This window comes from Orbicella franksi, chromosome 15 (genome assembly GCF_964199315.1).
Source record: "Orbicella franksi chromosome 15, jaOrbFran1.1, whole genome shotgun sequence".
In the NCBI taxonomy this organism is placed as follows: Eukaryota; Metazoa; Cnidaria; class Anthozoa; order Scleractinia; family Merulinidae; genus Orbicella; species Orbicella franksi.
Window position 1 is genome coordinate 13,185,554 of NC_138159.1, and position 21,299 is coordinate 13,206,852.

The window sequence follows — 21,299 nt, forward strand, 5'->3', positions numbered from 1 at the left end:
TTTTAAAAGCGCGGCTTTAAAATCTAACAGATCTTCTTGTTTTTTTTAGTTTTGTCGGTGACCGGACCCAAACTTCCACTCGGCCAAATTTTGAATGACGCAACCTGTGATATTTACTCGCCAAAAGCTGTTGAAACATCAATACAAGGACAATGTTAGGGATATTATTTTCTTTACTTTGAGTAAAATATATTTTCTTTTGGTTTTATCGAAGCGTTGGATTCGAAGGGAAATGAGAAATACGCTAAAAAAAAGTATTACGACAGCCATGGAATGCGCTGACGTTGCAGCTTTCACTTTCGCTACGTGACAAATAAAATCGTGTTTACTTTGCAAGTCTATTTCAGCAGAAGCGACGGTCATTAATTTATTTGCAATTTTTGGAGTATTTCTTGTGGTTTTAGGCCAATAAAGTAAATTCTTTGGCTGTGTCATCGCAGCGAGTTCGGTGATCAGAAGGGAAATTAAATATTTGCAAGCCAAGCAAAGAACTTGTCAAAACATGCAAGGATTACGTCATTGGTAGGGAAATAACCACCGTACTAAAAATAGCCTTGAAAAACGGAAGTCTTAAGGTAATTCCTCTGAAATAAAAGTGACAATAGATTTTTGTTCAAACTTTGTCCACTGAATATTTGTCATATTATAACTTCAATTTTGAAATGAAAATGGGTGGTGCCCATGCTCATTAAAGAGCAGTGAGGCATTGAAAATGCCCCATTTTGGCATTATTTAATGCTTATTATAAAAACACATTCCCAGTAATTGTAAAATCTTTGTGAGCCCAGACTCATAAGAACACGCATTAAACTACAGTCAATACATTGTGTCGTACACAAATAAACATTTTAAGTTTGATTCAGACAGAAAGCTAAATCCTTGATTGAAAATTTGAACCAAATTTCTTGACGTGGTTACCGACTGCAAAATAGAAAAGACCACAGTGTATCTACTATTTTTCTTATTTATTCAATTTTCAGCAATAGAAATTAGATCAGTCTTTTATCACGCAACGCTTATGATTAGTTGATTACAATGACGGGAAAAAAAAGTGGGGTGCCCGTGCTCGTTGGTGAGCTAGAGCCATTTTTCAACTGACAGAGCTCAATATCAAGGCAAATCCGTTATGTTTTCAATACGCGCGTGCACGAACGCGCGCTAAGGACGTCATAAATTATGCGCAGTAAGGATGCGCAATGCAAATGTGAGGAATGACCTTAAATTATGTGACTCGTGTGACTACTTTTCTAGCCGTTTACTCGTGGAAAACACCAAAGAAATTTAATCATGGCTTTTAAGAAAGAAAGTAATTGTTAATAGTGTTATTATCGAATCGTTCATATCGTTCATATCGTGCATGCCCATACATATCCCGAAGAAAGTTCCAGATTAAGACCATTACGTCATCGGAGATTTCACAACGGCTACGACTGATGGTGCAATAATACAGTTTGTGTTGATCAAGTGATGTGATGTCTACAGTAACAAAAGAATCATCAAGGACTGCTTTCAAATGTGCACTGCGTTGCGACTGTAGTGGTAAGCAAACAGTTAATTTTTCAAAGCGCGGTTATAAGATCTAACAGATCTTCTTGTTTATTTTTTTTTTGTCGGTGACCAGACGCAGACCTCCGCTCGGCCAAACTTTGAGTCACGCAACGTGTGATGTTTTTCCGCCAGAAGCTGTTAAAACATAAATACACGGACAATTTTACGGATATTGTTTTCTTTTTTGTGGGTAAAATATATTTTCTTTTCGTTTTATCAAAGCGTTGGATTTAAAGGGAATAATAAAGACGCTGAAAAAAGGTATTACTTCAGCTATGGAATGCGCTGACGTTGCAGCTCTCACTTTCGCTACGTGACAAATACGATCCTGTTTACTTTGCGAGTTTATTTCGGCAGAAGCGACGGTCATTAATTTATTTGTAATTTTGTGAGTATTTCTTGTGGTTTTACGCAAATGAAGTAAATCCTTTGACTGTTTCATCGCAGCCAGTTCATAGATCGGAAGGAAAATTAAATATTTGCAAGCCAAGCAAAGAACTTGTCAGAACGTGCAAGGATTACGTCATTGGTAGGGAAATAACCACCGTACTAAAGATAGCCGTAGATAACGCAATTCTTGAATTATGTGACTTGTGTGACTTCTTTGCTAGCCCTTTACTCAAGGGAAAAAACAATTTAATTTAATCGTGACTTTTAAGAAAGAAAGCTGTTGTTAATAGTGTTCGTATCTTCATGCCCATACGTATCCCGAAGAAAGTTCCAGATTAAGACTATTACGTCATCGGAGATTTCACACCGGTTACGACTGATGGTGCAATAATACAGTTTGTGTTGATCAAGTAATGTGGTGTCTACAGTAATCAATGAATCATCAAGGATTGCTTTTGGAATGTACACTGCGTTGCGACTGTAGTGCTAAGAAAACAGTTAAGTTTTCAAAGCGCGGTTATAAGATCTAACAGATCTTCTTGTTTTTTTTTTTTGTCGGTGACCAGACGCAGACCTCCGCTCGACCAAATTCCGAGTCACGCAACGTGTGATGTTTTTTCCGCCAGAAGCTATTAAAACATTAATACACGGATAATTTTACGGATATTGTTTCCTTTGTTGTGTGTAAAATATATTTTCTTTTGGTTTTATCGAAGCGTTGGATTCAAAGGGATTAATAAATACGCTAAAAAAAGGTATTACGTCAGCCATGGAATGCGTTAACGTTGTAGCTTTCACTTTCGCTACGTGACTAATAAGATCGTGTTTACTTTGGAAGTTTATTTCGCCAGAAGCGACGGGCATTAATTTATTTGCAAGTTTGCGAGTATTTCTTGTGGTTTTAGGCAAATGAAGTAAATTCTTTGGCTGTTTCATCGTAGCGAGTTCATAGATCGGAAGGAAAATTAAATATTTGCAAGCCAAGCAAAGAACATGTCAGGACATGCAATGATTACGTCATTGGTAGGGAAATAAGCACCGTACTAAAGATAGCCGTCGATAACGCAATTCTTGAATTATGTGACTCGTGTGACTTCTTTGCTAGCCCTTTACTCAAGGAAAATATTAAATTTAAACTTGACTTTTAAGAAAGAAAGATGTTGTTAATAGTGTTCGTATCTTCATGCCCATGCATATCCCAAAGAAAGTTCCAGATTAACACTATTACGTCATCGGAGATTTCGCAAGGGCTACGACTGATGGTGCAATAGTACAGTCCGTGTTGATCAAGTGATGTGATGTCTACAGTAATCAATGAATCATCAAGGATTACTTTCGAATGTACACTGCGTTGCAACTGTAGTGCTAAGAAAATAGTTAAATTTTAAAAGCGCGGCTTTAAGATCTAACAGATCTTCTTGTTGAATTTACTCCCATATGAAAAACAAAAGTGTCGAGTTACCATTTGTAACTAAAAATAGCAAACATCTCGTGGGAACAAGTGGCGACGATTCGTCAGCTCTAATTGAATTTACTACTTTGTGAAAAACAAGTGTCAAATCACCCTTGTAACTAAAAAATAAAAATATCTCGTCATATTTGCATGCAATAAGAACAAAACAATCGTTACCTGCACTTACTATTGTAAACGTTAGAACTGCTTCAAATCTAAATAGTCTCGTCTCCTCTAAAACATGTCCTAAGAACTAGAACCGACGATTCGTGACCTCTAATTGAATTAACTCCTTGTGAAAAACAAAAGTATCAAGTTACCCTTTGTAATTAAAAATAAAAATATCTCGTGCCATTTGCCTACTACTCATGAACTGCTTCAAAACTCATGACTCATCTCGTTCATAACTAGCCACCATTACACTGAAAATTATGTACTCTAAAACAGCCCAATGTACGCATGTAACTGTCACACTCCCCTCCAAACCGGACTAAAAATCACAAACCGGCAACATACACGTCACTCTTTATTTTTCAATTACCAAAGTCCTTGTGTTTATACATACCTTGTGTTTCTCACGTACCACTTACCTTTACAACAAGAAATTTGATTGGCTGTTCATAGTAGATCCAATCTGATTGGTGTGACATACATACATCTCTCACTCACTCACTCACTCACTCACTCACTCACTCACCCATTGACCCGTCCATAACATACCCGACGCGCCGACTAAGAGGTATTTTTTTTACAAAAAAATAACTCAAAAAGGAAATGACACTAGGATCTCTGGGCCACCTGTGGATGAATTCAGGCTTTAAAACTGTCATCATACCAGATAAAAGCTCTTTGCAAGCATAACTTAATGACAGCAAACTAAAGTGCCTTGAAATCTCCCCCTCCTCCCGGGGGTCAGGTACCACTCTGCACATATCAGCCCACCTCACGACAATAATGGAACCTTCTGCCAAGGCAATAAACCCACTCAGCTTTGGGAAATTCCATGTACTTTAAGGATTGTGTCACGTTGGACAGCTAAGTACATACCCAGCTGTCAGACTCACTTGAGACTATGGACACAAGTTCAAACCGACCCCCCCCCCCCTGGATTAAGGGCCAGGGACCCCAAAGAGGTATCCACAATTAGCCACACTCCTGTAGATGTCTCCAGACTTTCCGGTAACGGAGCCCCCCCCCTAGAAAATAATGTGCTGCGCTAAGCTGAAATCGATTTCAGCACAGCTCGCGGAGTAAAATTAGGTATGCGTTTTTCAAAACTTCAAGGGAAAGTGCAATTGTAATGACTCTATGTTTCGAGGTCTTACATTTTCTGTAAAACAACATGTCCTTTTGTACTCAGATTAAGTCACTGTCTGAGACCTGCCCGTCGGCTTGGAGAGGTAAGATCAGTATATTATAACAACCCCGTTGAACTTATAAAATTTACCTTTGGCTTCAACTTTATAACAAACAGCTTGATTTTGACAGTGTTGCATGTTTATGATCTACAGCCCCTACCCTCATCTAGAACTAGTGAGACAATCTCAGATAGTGCAGAGCGCAATTGATAGCTCTGGTACAGTAGTCCCATAAGTACTCACCCATGCTCGGTTCACTTCCGGTTTGTGTCTATCTTAGTAGTCTGCTACGGCTTTTCCCCTTTGCAGTGTGTATGTTTCAAGGTTGTATTTTCATTCAAGGTCCAAAAATTACGCACAAATTAATTACTACTGGTGTTTTACGTTGATTTTCGTTCATTTTAAATTCAATAATACGCTGAAGCAGCAAACATGGCAATTTAGCACTTCACGCCAACTTTGTAACTTGATACTTTTGTTTTCCTCGCAAAGGCATGTAATATGAAACCCTTGTTTTCTCCAAAACATACGGAAGATGTCCTTGTTTTTTGGAGATAAATGAAAGAAAGTTAAATATCTGATGTAGTGATGAAGAAACGGAACAGAAACAATGCTGTTTTACTAAAAATGCAAATTTTTACCGATGAACAGGAACTAATTTAATTATCAGATAGTCACGAAATACCACTTTCTTCTTCTGTTGCCACCTTTGTTGTTAACAATAAAACAATTCAAAATTAACACACAACGATATTGATGGCTGAGAAGCATTTCAACGAAAAGTATTGAAGATAAACAGCGCTACTTGACTGATATGAATGAGTCTCCTCAAAGACTAATTAAATTAATTTGCGCTTTCATTAGGTGCCACGGCGTCTGCAGCAATATTTGAGCATTTTCCTGGTTTCTTTTGTTACAAATTTACAATTTGCGGAGTATTAAAGCCACTAACTTGGGAACTTTTTGGTCTCTCTTACAGACACAAGAGAAGCAATACATTTGAACCCTGACAAGCACACTATTGTAGATTGAAACCAGCAGATGATATTTGTTGAACCGACCTGTGTGTAATTCTAAAAGCTACGCAGCCACCGTAATGTTTCACCTTTGCAATAAAAAGGGACAATTGGCGCTACCTGAAAAATAATTGCCGTCCTTGGTCACATGATATGACATTTAAAATACCGCGTGGAAAGATAGTATATAACACTAGCGATGCTAGAACGCATGCGTCTTACATGTTGAGCTCTACCATAAGGAAAACCACTCAACATTTGTGCGTGATTCCGTATACAATGTGTCCTTCACCTAATATAGAAGCCACGAACGCTAACTAATCTACGCATGCGTTTAGGACAAATTAGTTTTGTTCTAAGGAGAATGGTACCACAAGGAGAGCAAGGGGTTACCTGAAATAAATATATAGCTTTGCGATGTTTAAAGCTAAGTGACGGCGATAGAATGTGTTTTACGTAGAGTACACATGTACCTTTCCCATCCTACCCCCACTACTTCCTTGCCTCTAGACTAATTAATTAATTGAAATTAATTAATTAAACAAACATTAAAGTTTACACCTTAGCGCCATACAGCCATAACGCCATAGCGCCTTAGTTCCTTAGCGGCAGGCAGCTCCCATAACCATCCCAGTGGTGCACTCTGCACTAAAAAGTCACCCCGAAATTACACATGGGTAGTATCTAAGCCATTACCAGAGTGCTCAAACTAGCGAGCTAGTGAGCGTAATTGCAACAGCAACGACTCATCCCAGTGGAGTACTCGAACTGGACATGAAAGCAGAGCTTTGTATGCCAGCGAGCTTTATCTAACTGCAGACAGTACTGTTTCGGTCTTCTCGGCCTGATCAGTGCAGTGCTGAAGACTAGGATGGAGGCTAAGCTAAAAACGCCGCCCCGAATACTACACATGTGGTAGTATCTAAGCCATTACCAGAGTGCTCAAACTAGCGAGCTAGTGAGCATGCGCAATTGCAATAGCAACGACTCATCCCAGTAGAGTACTCGAACTGGACATGAAAGCAGAACTTTGTATGCCAGCGAGCTTTATCTAACTGCAGACAGTACTGTTTCGGCCTTCTCGGCCTGATCAGTGCAGTGCTGAAGACTAGGATGGAGGCTAAGCTAAAAACGCCGCCCCGAATACTACACATGTGGTAGTATCTAAGCCATTACCAGAGTGCTCAAACTAGCGAGATAGTGAGCATGCGCAATTGCAACAGCAACGACTCATCCCAGTAGAGTGCTCAAACTGGACATGAAAGCAGAGCTTTGTATGCCAGCGAGCTTTATCTAAATGCAGACAGTACTGTTTCGGCCTTTTGGGCCTCATCAGTGCAGTATATATATATATATATATATACCAATTTACCTGATGTTGGTCGCATCATCAGAAAACACCTAGGTATTTTGGAATCCAACCCCAAATTAAAAGAATTTTTTCCGCCAAATTCCATCATAGCCTCTTTTCGAAGATCTAAAAACCTTAAGGAGTTGTTAGCGCCATCTCGTTATGGCTCTAACACTAAGATTGAAGAGGTTGTTGAGGTTAAGGGTTGCTTTAAATGCAAAAGAACAAGATGTGATCTCTGTCGCAACTACTTTGTTGAATCAAATTCTTTCCAAAGTTTTCAAACAGGCAAGAGCTATAAGATACGATTGAAACTTTCCTGTGATTCAAAAAATATCATTTATTTGGCTTCGTGTAAGAAATGTAACTTACAATACATTGGCTCTACAACAACAGATTTTAGAGTTAGATTTCGCAACCACAAGTCTGCTATGCTGACCAAGAAAAAGACTTGTGAGGTAGCGGTGCATTTCAACAGAACACCGCACGACTTAAACGACTTTTCTTTCCAGTGTATTGATCAAGTGCAGATAAATGCAAACAATACAAGTAACATCGAAAAGCTTTTAATCACTAAAGAGGCATATTGGAGTGCACAGTTGTTCTCTCTGGCACCTTTTGGCTTGAACAAACGTCAGGAATTCCACTCGAAAAAAAGAATAAACTACAATTAGCGCAAAAATAACTTGCAAATTTGGCGGTTATCTTAGTTCAGGTGTTCAAAGGCCCTGACCTTGGATCTTGTTAGCTTTGTTAGCGCTAGGTTTTCTCAGGGGCCCCCATCGGGGAATTTATTACATTATTGTTGTTTAAGGGCCCTGTTTAGGGCGCCTGTTGTGCCTTGCCGCGGCATAGTTTCAAGGGCTTTGTTTGGGGATTTTGGGACCGCCTTTTTTGAACATTGAACATTTTACACGCGGGTCCCTTCACACTTTCGGCTGACTCGACGAATCGCGTTACTTTTTTGATATTAATCTTATTTGTATTATATTCGATTATTTATTCTTATTTGGTTTGTGTCTTTTGAGTTTTGTACCGCATTGTCATAGTATCTCGCTTAGTAATCACCGATTGTTTATCATTGGTTAATTTTTTCGTTTTCATGTGTTACCACGCCCTGTTATGTAATCATCTTTGTAATATGATGTCATTTTTTATACTGTAAACTTATTTAAGGTTATTGTAATTTATTGTTCACTTGCACTGCAACTGATGAAGGTCTTTGACCGAAACGTTTATTTTTATTAAATTTTTAAACCTTTTTTTAGATTTCTTAGATTTTTTACTGTATATATATTTTTTTTTCGCTCGAAGTTGTCCGTCCTCGTTTTCCACAATTGCCTATATATATATATATAACTCCAATTCCAAACATAGGCACGCAAGGCGTGCAAGAGTTTTTTTTTTGTGAACTATAAGTCTCGGAGATAGCAGCATTCATGGAACTGTTTACAGTAATGATTTGGTTGATTTGACAAGTTTTTTGGTTGCGATGTACAGCAAGAAACAAACTGGGAGTTTATGATGTACATACAATGTTACATCGGTAATGGTAAGATAACTAAATAGTAAGCCATAAAATGTTTGACTGAAGAAACTACAGTAATCTGACACGTCTCCAGAGTAATGTAGATACCATTTTATTTTCTAACAGGCAATTTTATTCGTTCTTTGATACAACCCACACTGTGATTGGTCGGACACTCGCACATGCATAACTCCCTCACTCACCGATCACGTAGCCCTTCCCCCCGGCGGGGGTACTCCCTTATATGGGCTATATAGGTCTGTGCGGCCCCGAAGGGTATGGTTTTTCAGCCGTTTTGGTCATAAATAGGGTATCGATTTTAGCTGATTTTGGCCATTTTGGTCAGAAATAGGGTACGGTTTTTGCACTCTAGCCTTGATATGGGTATGCTTTAAGAAGAAGCCTCTTTTTCATCATTATCGAAAAGAAAATCAACAAAAGCCCTTCACAAATTTATATGTTTACGGTAATTTAACATTGGTTTGAACTAGGGAGCTAATTATAACGCAGTTCTGAAACAGGGTTTTGATTTGAGGGTCAGGTCGTAAATAGGGTTTCGAATATTTTGGTCAGGTCATAAATAGGGTAAGGAATATCGCAGATTTTGGTCATAAATAGGGTAAGGGTTTTGGGAAGCGGGCCACACACCTCCGACCAATTTTTCTGGGAGTACCAACTTGGGAGTCCTTCCAGCCCCCAAGAGGAATTTTTGCTCAAAAATACTCAAGTAAGAGAACTTTTCGCATTTTATACGAGCCGTAAGTTTACCCTTTTTACACAACACTACTTCACCGAAAATTGAAAGAAAGAGAAAAAAAACCTCTCTGGCACGTCGAAAGTCTGATTTAATTAAATTGCACTTTAACTTGGTGCCACACAGTCTTCAAAGAACATTTGAACAGTTTTCATACTTTTTACCTTTAAAAAATATCGGACTGAAAAGAATGTCATAAAATGCCCATCAAATAAAAATGTTAAACTGCTACTGCAGAGACGAAAAAATCGTCCAGAAATGAAAGCTCCTTTTTTTGATTGATATCCTGGGAACAATAGCCGATAACTTGTAAGCTCTAATTGAATTTACTCCCATATGAAAAACAAAAGTGTCGAGTTACCATTTGTAACTAAAAATAGCAAACATCTCGTGGGAACAAGTGGTGACGATTCGTCAGCTCTGATTGAATTTACCACCTTGTGAAAAACAAGAGTGTCAAATTACCCATTGTAACTAAAAAATAAAAATATCTCGTTATATTTGCATGCAATAAGAACAAAGCAATCGTTACCTACACTTACTATTGTAAACGTTAGAACTGCTTCAAATCTAAATAGTCCCGTCTCCTCTAAAACATGTCCTAAGAACTAGAACCGACGATTCGTGACCTCTAATTGAATTAACTCCTTGTGAAAAACAAAAGTATCAAGTTACCCTTTGTAATTAAAAATAAAATAATAATAATCTCGTGCCATTTGGCTACTACTAACTCATGAACTGCTTCAAAACTCAAGACTCATCTCGTTCATAACTAGCCACCATTACACTGAAAATTATGCACTCTAAAACAACCCAATGTACGTATGTAACTGTCACACTCCCCTCCAAACCGGACTAAAAATCGCAAACCGGCAACATACACGTCACTCTTTATTTTTCAATTACCAAAGTCCTTGTGGTTATACATACCTTATGTTTCTCACGTACCATTTACCTTTACAACAAGAAACTTGATTGGCTGTTCATAGTAGATCCAATCTGATTGGTGTGACATACATACATCTCTCACTCACTCACTCACTCACTCACTCACTCACTCACTCACCCATTGACCCGTCCATAACATACCCGACGCGCCGACTAAGAGATATTTTTTTTACAAAAAAATAACTCAAAAATATTTGTTGTCAAAGTAGTTATTTTGCAAACTGGAATCAGTAAGGTATCAACAGAGACCCAATCCATTGGCATACATGATGTACATTTATTCAATACTGAGCTTGCAATGCATTATAGGGTGATTTTCAAATACCGTAAATCCTCGAATTAGCGCTCGGGGCGCTTATTTCAAATTTAGGAGAAGACGCGGGGGGGGGGGGGGGGGCGCTTATTTAATTTTTCCCAAATCGTGGCCTGACGTGATCATTCTAGTTCAATACATCATCTGCGCGTAAACAACAACATATGCTGTTTATCGACATATAAAGCTGATCCTTGAGTTTAAATCGCGGCACCGTTAGTACTTGTAATTTTTTCAAACTTAACGTGTTCACAAACTGAAACAATGTACAAATCTAATACTACACGACAGAAACTATACATCCTTTGTTGTCTCATTACTCATCCACAAAATGGGGGAAGGGGAGAGGGGCGCTAATTCGAGGATTTATAGTATGGCTGTTTTCGGCTGTTTTGTGAGCAGGGAGAGACTTTGTTGCCGTGTTTCGGCCCATATTTCTCGAGATAAAAGCAAAACAGGACCAGAGTAGCTGTTGTTTTTCCTTTAATTTATTGTGTGAATTATTTTTTGACTGATTTCATGAGAAGATTGAAGTCATCGGACAGATTAGATGGGAATGAAAAGTCAATGTTTAGGTGCCCACTCGGGCTCTTTGAACAAAACTTTAGTCGCCCACACTCGTAACTCAGGCGCCTCAGGTGACCGGGCGCCCATTAGGCAGCAGCCTTGGAGCTATCAAGCCAACTGAAAGCTGGTCACGTTGTTCAGTTCATAATATCCCCGTAGTTGGTGAAGAATACAAGTGAATATATGAAAAATCATATATTTGAACTGAGGATAAAGATATAAAGACATGATTGATCATCGCAGTTATGCGTTCTACGGGTATATTATGCTGAATTTTCAGCTATTTGCTCTAATTTTTTGGGTTTCAAAATAAAGAGTGCCCACACCTTTCAATACAGGTATTTGTAGCTTGAGCGTAGTATATGATGCCGATAACAGTCATCATTCATGTAGAGGTCAGTAAACATGACAAAGACATCTTTTAGAGCATAAGGAAAAAACGTCATAACTTTACTTATGTTTAAGAGTTTAAGATAAGCAAATAGTTTTTAGTTGTGTGGAAAGAGGAAAGAATTATGCAGTAGTTCTGAAAGAGTTAGAATGTTTCATTAAATGCGCGAATTTTAAGCAAGTATGACGTGACCCCCAAAATTTGCGGTTCCAATTTTCGATTTTTGTGTGGTTTCCGATGTGCCTACAAAATAATTCCTCAAAAACTAAAGAAAGCGTTTTTGCCAAAATAAAGGCCATTTTCGTTCATTGCATGTGTTGCTTGACTTGTGTAGAGAAAATAAAGGCAATCTATTTTCCAGGGAAATTTGAGCGGTCGATTCTTACCCATCACTTTCTACCTCTTATAATTTCATGATCCAAACAAAAGCATTGATGCCTTTTTTTCTGCAAATATGCTAGATTATACAGCATATATTTGTGTTAAAAATTCAAGTCAAGCAAAGAAGTTAGAATTTGCTGAGTACCACCTCTTGTAATTCCATGGATCACTACCACAAGCTTTTGTACGTTGTTTCGTTAATAGGGGTATCAAAGAAATGCCCAGTCATTGGTGAAAAAGTTATGAACTTGTTTTGACATAATGGGTCCCCAACCTGTTAGAAACACCCCTAAGGTTAGCTCTAAGGGACGATAACTCCCAAACAAGCTTGGTGACCCTCATTTTGTACCCTCAGGAAATAATTAACGAAATAAGATACAACTTTTTGCAAAGTTTAAAAAATCCCTTGGTCAACCAGTCAACAGACTGTTCTGCTTCTGTGCATGAAGAATTGCGCAATTAAGATTTGTAGACTTTTAGCTCTTCAAACAGTCACCTACAAGAACTCGGCATGGTGAATTTCCCTGCAATGATGTGTTTGAGAGACGTGTGATCAAAATAGTGGACAGTTTGGAAACATCACTAAACAATACGATTTCAAAACAAAAACAAATGAGGGCTTCAGATCAATGTTGAAACTGGACCTTTAAAATTTAACACTTCACTCTCATTGCGAATACACCACTCTTCAATTTTTAGTATGCAGCACGTTTGTCATGTGAACCTAAGTTTAATAGCCCACAAGTCTCCTGTAGTTCAGTGGTTACGTAAGAGCATCTGGATTAGTAATTGCAGTGGTCATGACTTCAACTACTGTTGGGAGAAGTCGCAAGTGTTTTTTTCAAGTGTACGTATGACTATGCAGAATAATTACACTACACTTAAATTTTATCATCACACGTCGCATCACATTGCAATTACATCACCCTTCAGCTTTCAGGTTCCAGCAATATGCAGGACATTTTTCATATGAAGCTAGTTTAATGCCCATGCTCCTACGAGTCTCCTGGAGCTGGTAGAGCATCCAAACTTGCAATCGGAAAACGCCTGTCGCGAGAACTTTATTTTTTTCCCTTACAGTACATAATTTAACAATATATAGAATGATTCCTTCTTTCATCCCTTTTTATTCTGTCAAAGTACAGATAAACAACGCTCTGTTGCATAAACTTGCACCAAACAGCTTACTACTATGAAGGCAATATGCAATCGAGAATTCATTTCATGTCACTATCATATTAGATATTCATGGTATGCACCTCAGACATTGCTGATAGAAAAGCTTTTAGCGTTGTGATACTTGTGCTTAATTAGCACACAATAAAAAGAAATAAGTGTAAAAGATCAATTTTGTAGCTTGTTAACCGCATCATCTGCAGTATTTGCTAAGTCTTCTTTGTTTACCACCCTAGTTAGCCTACACTGATAGCAAGTTTGCCAGCTATCATTAAAACAGTATCCATAGAACCAGCAGGGCGTCGCTTACATACTATTGTAGGAAAAGGTGAAACTATAACCCTGTGTTCTCAACTTTTGCAAGTGACAGCATCAGTTTAGCATTTTGGGTGTCTACTTATAAGGCTAAGGTTACTTTCGAGCATTTTTACTTTTTTGGCCCAATATCACCACTCCTTTTAAGAGGGGTGACACACAAGTCAAGGCGATTAAATTCGCGGACATTCGTCTAGTGTGCCTGTTCCCGCGATTTTCGCTGCGAATTACCGGTAAAGTCAACCAATCTGGTTAGGCGATTTGATCACAAGACTTTCCAAAATGGCGGAGAGCATCGATTCTTGAGGTCTGGAAACAAAATTGGTATGGCAAATCACCGCGATCGGCGTAAGAATTTGCTTGGTGTGCCCGCATCGATGAACGTCGAAATTCGCTCGTGATTTTCGCTGGCGATCAAATTCGCATATACAACCGCCAACTACAGAATGTCGAGTCACTGGTTGAAAAGGTTTAGTCATTTTTTTTGACATAATTGGTCAGGTACCATGCAGTAACAATGGAACCTGTGAAAGCACCTCTAATGTTACCAAAAAACGTTCAGGGCACTCTGAACAAAGCTAATCAAACAGCACTCTCTCTGCTTAAAACAATTTTTTTTCCTGATTTTTTTCTTTATTTTCTTTTCAGCTGAGTGACATGGCACACCATTTTGTAGCTCAAAGATACAGTGAACAGCACGCTGATTACGTCATGGAAGAAGCAAAGGCATATTTTAGTTCTCTGAGTAGCAAAAATATTTTTCAACCCAAGGTTTTGGTTAAGGTGTCACATAATTCTCAATTTTTTGTTGGATGTTCATTGTCAGCCAGTTCTTTCCTAAGGCCCCTTTGTTTGCACAACAGAATTGTAAAGTTTAAACGTAGACTTAAAGAAGCAGTAGTGCTTGATACGCCTTTGCATCCAGGCGATCAAGGAGAGAAGTGGTCATCATCTGCATTTATGCGAGGTAACAAAAACGATAGGCCTCCGGACAATCAAAAAGACAATCTAAACGAGAAGAGACGAATTCGTTACACTGAGCCCAAAGAGCCTTGCCGAAACTGTCAAGTTATATTTCAAAATCTAGAGGGATTCATACCCACTGATGCGAAAGCTGGAAATCGTGACACATTTCAAGGCGCATGTGCTGAGTACATTCCTGTGAATGAACTTATAAAGGTTGATGCTCAGGATCCTTCAGATGCCGTCCAAGGAAAGCTAGCAGAGAATTTGAAAAGATGTATCTATCTGTTTCAAAACTATAATGAACTTGTCAAGGAATGTTACGATATGGATATTGAAACATTGAAAAATGACCAACAGCTACTAACTGCTGCTTATTACAAAATAAAACAATACATACATATTTTTGGCTTTATACCAGAACTTAAAATGTAGGTAGGGCCTTAGATGCTTTGTTAAATTTCGTGACGGAAGAGGGAAAGTTTTCGTATGAAAGCAATTGGGGGTCCATGTTGGATGTCTTTCTTGATTATATTTGATGTTTGCTATACTAAAGAACACTGTAGTGCATTAATTGAATTTATTATTATGTATTTATTGAATTTAATATAGGTGATGGAAAGGCGGAATCTGACCGTTCATGTTTTTGTGATCAGTCTCCTTTCCCCTTTCCAACGCTTACCACTTAGGCTGTGTTTCTGTTGTCAATCTGACCAAAGTGACGCACAGAAAAACGTGTATTGCGGGAACCCTTGCACACTAGACTACTCGTGAAATGTGTTTTGGGACAATGTTCAAACAAATAATTTTTTTCAACAAAAAGACTTGACTCATCGCATGCACCTATGTGGAACGTCTTGGAAAGTAAAGTGGCTTGGAAAATATTATGTTCTTAAATCAAATATGGTGTTTTTAAAATCAAGCAATATATCTAGAGAGTAAACTGACAAAACAGATTCAGCCAATGAAGGTTTCCCGTGAGTGGTTAATTGCTACAGTAGAATGATTTTCTGTGTAGTTGTTAGCTTTGTACAATACCTTGTAGGTGAAGTTTTATTCTTATGAGTCAACCATATTATTGTAGCTTTAGAGATTTTTTTAATTAGGTTAGATTAAACTAGGGGTGCCTTGTTTGTATTAGGAAAAACAAATTTCGTAAGCATTGCAGGTTTTAATTATATATCAACTTTATCAGGTTGTACGGTTTGTCTGCTTATTTGCTAATCATTAATCGCTGTGATGTTATCTAACCATGACTAAATGCTTTGGATCCAAGTGATTGTTAGAAGAGTAGCGCTTAAAAGTGCGTGTAAAATGTCTATTAAAACAGTCTCGTATGACTCTATCAAAGTGTCACTTTCCTGTTCCACAAGTCGTAACATTTGCCTGTGTTATGAAATTGAGAGAAGCCAAAACCAGACCTGCTTTAGCAACTACTGAACGAAGTGTTGTTATGTTGCGCGCGGGAAAGCAATGAAAAAATACTAGGGTCGGCGGCTTTATCGCTAGTTAATGCAACGGTTTTTGCAGCTCATCAGTATGGCAACACTAGAGAACTATGGTTTAACGACGTCCTCCGTCTTAACGGGTATCTCGAAGGCAATATAGACCAGACGAAGCACTCCCAGAACCATCAGAAAGACCCTCGACCTCTCAACACAGAATGGTCGTACCTGAAGATCCATATATCTCCGAACGTCTCAACTACAGGATCACTAACATTTTCCGAAAAGAGGGTATACCAGTACGGGTCGCGCACAAGTCATACACCCTCAGACGAGCTCTCCCTCACAACAACACGGAACGGACATGCCCAAGGGCCAACTGCCCTATCTCCAGCAGCAAATTGTGCTTATTACGCAACGCTGTTTACCAAATCACGTGTAACAACTGCAACCAATACTACATTGGGAGCACTACACGCTTTATCCACGATCGTGTAACGAGAACACCTGAACAATGATAACTCCTCCGTGAAGAAACACATTTCAAAGTGCCAAAACAAAGTCTGTTGTGTCTCGCGGAATTGAATGAATCAAACTGGTACAACACAACAAGGTTTAATCAAACATGGCGTTTCATATTCAACAACAGGCGCACATGGCATGCGTGCGCATAATAGTAACACAACCGCAGACCATCATGTGCGACATAGCAAGTCCACAAAAGCATCGAAATCAAAACCATTGTACTAGAAAACCACCCCGCAAATCTACGACTGTTCGAAGCGTTTTACATACGAAACTACAAACCTGCCCTCAACTCCCGAGAGGAATGCAGCGAATTCGCGGACCTTTTATTCTAATAATTATTTTAACATATCTAGAGACTCTGTACTTTGACACTCGCCCATTAGATCATATCATTCGTTTTTATTCATATTTGTACCTTATTATTTATCTCATGCATTTTACTCCCCACATTCTTCCGCTTTTCAAACGTTTTTACTTTACATCTGTATATAAGCCTTACGCGGAATATTTTTTCTTACCCCTGATGATGCCGTAGATCGGCGAAAGCTTGGATGTTTAAACGATTTCAATATCATTTTACAGTAGTGTAGGCCTCAATTGAACTTTTGCCAGTTTCGTTTAAAATGCTACTGAAGGACAACATCCAACGATTGTTGACGAAACTGTTTAGTACAAGTACATTTACATATTTTGATTGATACTAGGAACTATGACTAACTAGAGATAAGCTAAACCGATTGTGTGAAATTAATCAGGCACTAAATTTCAGTCAGGGTGTCGACTTCAACATAGTCATCCCTATCTGGAAGAATCTCAAATAAAAATCCACAATTTTTTTTTCTTAAAGATTGGTTTAGATATATCTCTGCAGTCTGCAGAAATTTGATTCCATAATATCGCTCCAGTTCTCGAAAAAGAGCTGAGTTTATCAAAAGCACCAGATTGCTGAACGGAAGCTGGCGAGTCACAACTCCAGGCTCGACTACAAACCAGCAAAATCATCTGCTTCAGTTCAGATGATGGTGTCATTATGAGGTGGAAATGTGAAGCTTGTGGGATGTGGCTGAGAATAACAAGAATACTTCACATATTAATGTGTCTAGGTAAGCTAAAAGCCAGTTATTGGGCACTGAGGCAACGTGGTAGCGGAGTTGTGGAGTGGCTTTGTCACTTGATGATACAAATGGCTGACCGGCCAAACACGACTCCTGATAGTCTAGATAGGAAAACTTTGACCTTCAAAGCTTTGCTCTAACGAGTACGTTTTTCAAAGATCTTACTTTTCTGTATGAAAGCAGGGGAGAGTCTCTATATATCTCCCTTAGCATTAGGCACAGATGGGCGATATTCTGTAACAAACGGCAAAATTCTTTTGCGCGTTTTTTGTTTATTTTGTAGGGCTAACATTCTTTCGCTAGTTTTAATTTCTGAGAGACTGTTTTCTAAAAGATTATCAGGATAACGTCTGTCGCGTAATCTGTGTTTAAATTGTGTATGTTTTCTTCAAATATAGCTTTTGAAGAGTTGGTTCTAAGAAGTCTTAAGGCTTCGCCTTTGATAAAGCCTTTCCTAAAGCCTGGAGGGTGGTAGGAGGTGAAGTGTGTGTATTAGAAAGTTTCTGTCGGTTTGAAGCTCGTCGAGAATGGATTCCTTAAATCTTTCGCCCTTATATACGCATGTATCCAGGAAAGTTGTTTCTGTATCTGAAGTTTCAGCCGTAGATTTTATGGTCGGATAATAGTTATTTTCTAGCTCTATAAACGTGTTTATTTCCTCTTTCTTTATGTTCCATAGACAAAAGACATCATCGATAAATCTTTTCCAAGTGAGAGGCTTCAAGTGGCTGCGGTTAATGTTTTCAGTTTCTACCGCGGCCATGAAAATGTTGGCAAAAGAGACTGCCATTTTTGTGCTCCTTGCAGTACCGTGTGTTTGAAGATAATTTCTGCCGTTAAAATGGAAAGAGTTTTCTTTTAAGATAAGTCTAAGCATATTTCTTAGGTAGAGGGTAGGTATGGTGATTCTTTCCTCCATTGTGATGTTAGTATATAGGCTTGTAGCGTCCATTGACACTAACATTGTGTCCTTTGCGACCTTCGTTTTCTCTATAAAGTTTAGGAAATCTGTTGTGTCTTTAAGGTATGATTCCTGAACTTAAGCAATAGGCTGAAAGAGGTAATCAACAAATGATGAGATTCGTTCTGTTGGACTATCATCACAGCGGCCAGATATGATTGGCCATCCAACCGGCTTTGGTTTGTGAATCTTTTATAGGGTATAGAAAACTGGAATTCGTGGCTGGCAGATTTGGCTTAAAGTTCGTCTAAAAGAACGGACTCGTCGCGTAGAATTCCCATTCACATCCGGGACCTAAAACCCCTTGATCGAACACTAACCGAATGGCAGCTTGTAAAATATGACAGAAAATAAAGGATATGGAACGCATTTGATGTATCTGGGTAACCTTTGACATGAAAGGCAATGGAGAACACTTTCTGTCTAGCGAAGAGTAGCACCGAAAACTAAACGTTGGAAACTTAAATAAAAGGGTCAGTACCTCAGATTTTCCACAAGTTTGTGGCTTGCTGTGTTTTCTTCTTTGACAAAAACGGCCATATTCTCTCTGGTTCGTATGGAATACACAGTTCGAAGCTTTCCATGTTGGCATCCTCGCAACAAACAGTAGATCCCGCTTTGGGAAGCACTCGAATTTGTTAAGCTTTTTACCTATCTTCAAAGTCATCATAATACTTCAGAGCAGGTAGTGATGTAGAATGTGGTTTCTTATCACTCTTGGAGTTGTATCTGTACCGCGTGGGGCTTTCCTCGCGAAGAAACCATCATTGAAACTGTGGCTTAACAGCCACATTTCTTCGACTGAAACCGCCATATTTGTTTTCCTTTTCCCTCGTTCCCGGTAATACACGTTTTACTTCCGACAAGCCGCTGTATCGACGAAAAAACCGACGTTTTGTGTGATTAATGTGACCCGAGACCCGAGAAAGGTCACGAGAATGCCGATTAAAACTCGCGCGAAGCGCGCGGGAAACTTGAATGCATCAGGAATGAGCGCGCAGATTCTACAAGTTACTACGAGTACAAGTTTTAAACTTGTAGTAGCTACGCGCTCATTCCTGATTCATTCGGGTTTCCCGTAATACTAAAATAATGTCGAATTTTCAGTGTGCTGAAACTTTACCAGAATGGGCTCTTCTCAGTGGAAAAGACATCACTGTGATCCCACCGAGCCTAAAAACCCTGGAAAGCAAATTTGTCGTTCAAATAACTGGGGAAGGGTTTTGGCAGTGGAAAAAAATTTCGTCTAAACTGTGCGCCTTTGAAGCTCTTAATAGCACTTTGCGAGCCTTGGGTTATTCTATATCACCAGCAGCGAAAACCAGAATCGCACAGTGCCTTTATCAAGCTATACAGTCGTTTGCAAAAAAAGTAAGTTCTCGCCTTCTTGGAAAAGCAGCCAGAGATCGGCTTAAAAGCAACAAAGTCTATGAACTTTGCGTGGAAGAAACTGAAATGGCTTCTATGCCAAAGGATGTGATTGACGATCTGAGACAAAAAAGGGCAGAAATGGAGAAGGAAATAGATGAATTGAATAAACAATTAGAGGAACAGAGCAACAAAGTTTATTCAGTCTTAGTTGAGCAAGTCGAACTGAAGAGAAAGTTGTCAGTAATAGATGGCTTGGGGAACAAAGGAAAAAAAATCCAAGAGGTGGAGGAAAGACAGGCCAGAAGAAAACTAAATGAAATAAGGTACCAATCAACTTTGGGATACAGGGTGGCGTGCTTCATTTAATGATGTACTTGCCAGTGGCAATCTGCAGGGGAGGATACAGGATTTTTCTTAGGAGGGGGTGCACCACTAGTTATATTAGAAAGCTGCAGGTCATCTCAGGGGAAGGGGGGTGAACATGCCCTGCACCGCTACCCAAGATCCGTCCCTGACCTACTATTAAATCACCACAGTCGCCCTTACCTCCCCTCTCACCCCTTGCCTCTAATATAAACCACAAAAATAAATAATATAGAACATGAAATGCAAGGAGTAGGAGCTGAGGGAGAATGTTGGTGGTCTTGATGTGAGACGTTTTCAAACAATAAATGTATACCTTTCAAAAACATCCCAGGTGGTTACACAAGTCAAGATTTGAAATGCCTAACTTCAGGGACTGATCTTTATTTATGTAGAAAGGGGGGGAAAAGGTGTGGGCGGGGTGTCAAGGCTATTTTCGATTAGCATGGAGGGGCTATTTTCATTTAGGTATAAGAAGGGGGATCATTGTCTAGGTTTTCCAAGAGGTCTTCTCAGTACATTGTCAGTTCAGTCTACTTGCTGAACTTCGTAATAACACAACAGAAAAAATACAGCCATCCAACTTGAAAAATTATTTTATATTAGAACATTTTTATCTTTCAAAGTGAATATTAATATGGAAAAAGTCACACAAAAAAAATCTTAATGGTCAGTTCAACTTTTACAATGGTTTCTTTTTACTAGAGTCTGGTAGAAAGCCATGATCACATCATTACAGCTTTTAAATGCCTTAGGGTATAAAAGGGTATTTAAGAATAGGAGGGAGGCTTAGCAAAAGTTTCATCTTTCAAATAAAAATTGTCCTGCCCCCATCCCCCTCTACATAAACAAAAACCAGTTCCTAATAATGCAAAATGCAGTAACAATTATTTTGTTCTTAAATGTCTTATAAACTCAAGCTAGTGTGATGCTGCAACTGTTTTGTACCTCCAGTCAGAGTGCACCATTTGAAAACAAAATTAAAGATGCATGAAGAAATAGAATTTGTATGTTAAAAGCCATTTAAATTACCCAGGGTATTGGTAAAGACATCTCTCTCTTAA

The 21,299-nt window shown here is 38.8% G+C and overlaps 1 protein-coding gene across 1 annotated transcript in view; it reads left to right on the plus strand.

The window, feature by feature from the left end:
* The window catches only part of LOC145469978 (uncharacterized), a 34,653-nt gene extending 19,408 nt beyond the window's left edge, over window positions 1–15,245 (plus strand). Inside the window, exon 2 of the mRNA XM_081453807.1 lies at window positions 14,138–15,245. Coding sequence (XP_081309933.1) covers window positions 14,138–14,887 — 750 coding nt within the window. The 3' untranslated portion in view covers window positions 14,888–15,245. The remainder of the gene's footprint in view (window positions 1–14,137) is intronic.
* Window positions 15,246–21,299: the final 6,054 nt, after the last annotated feature.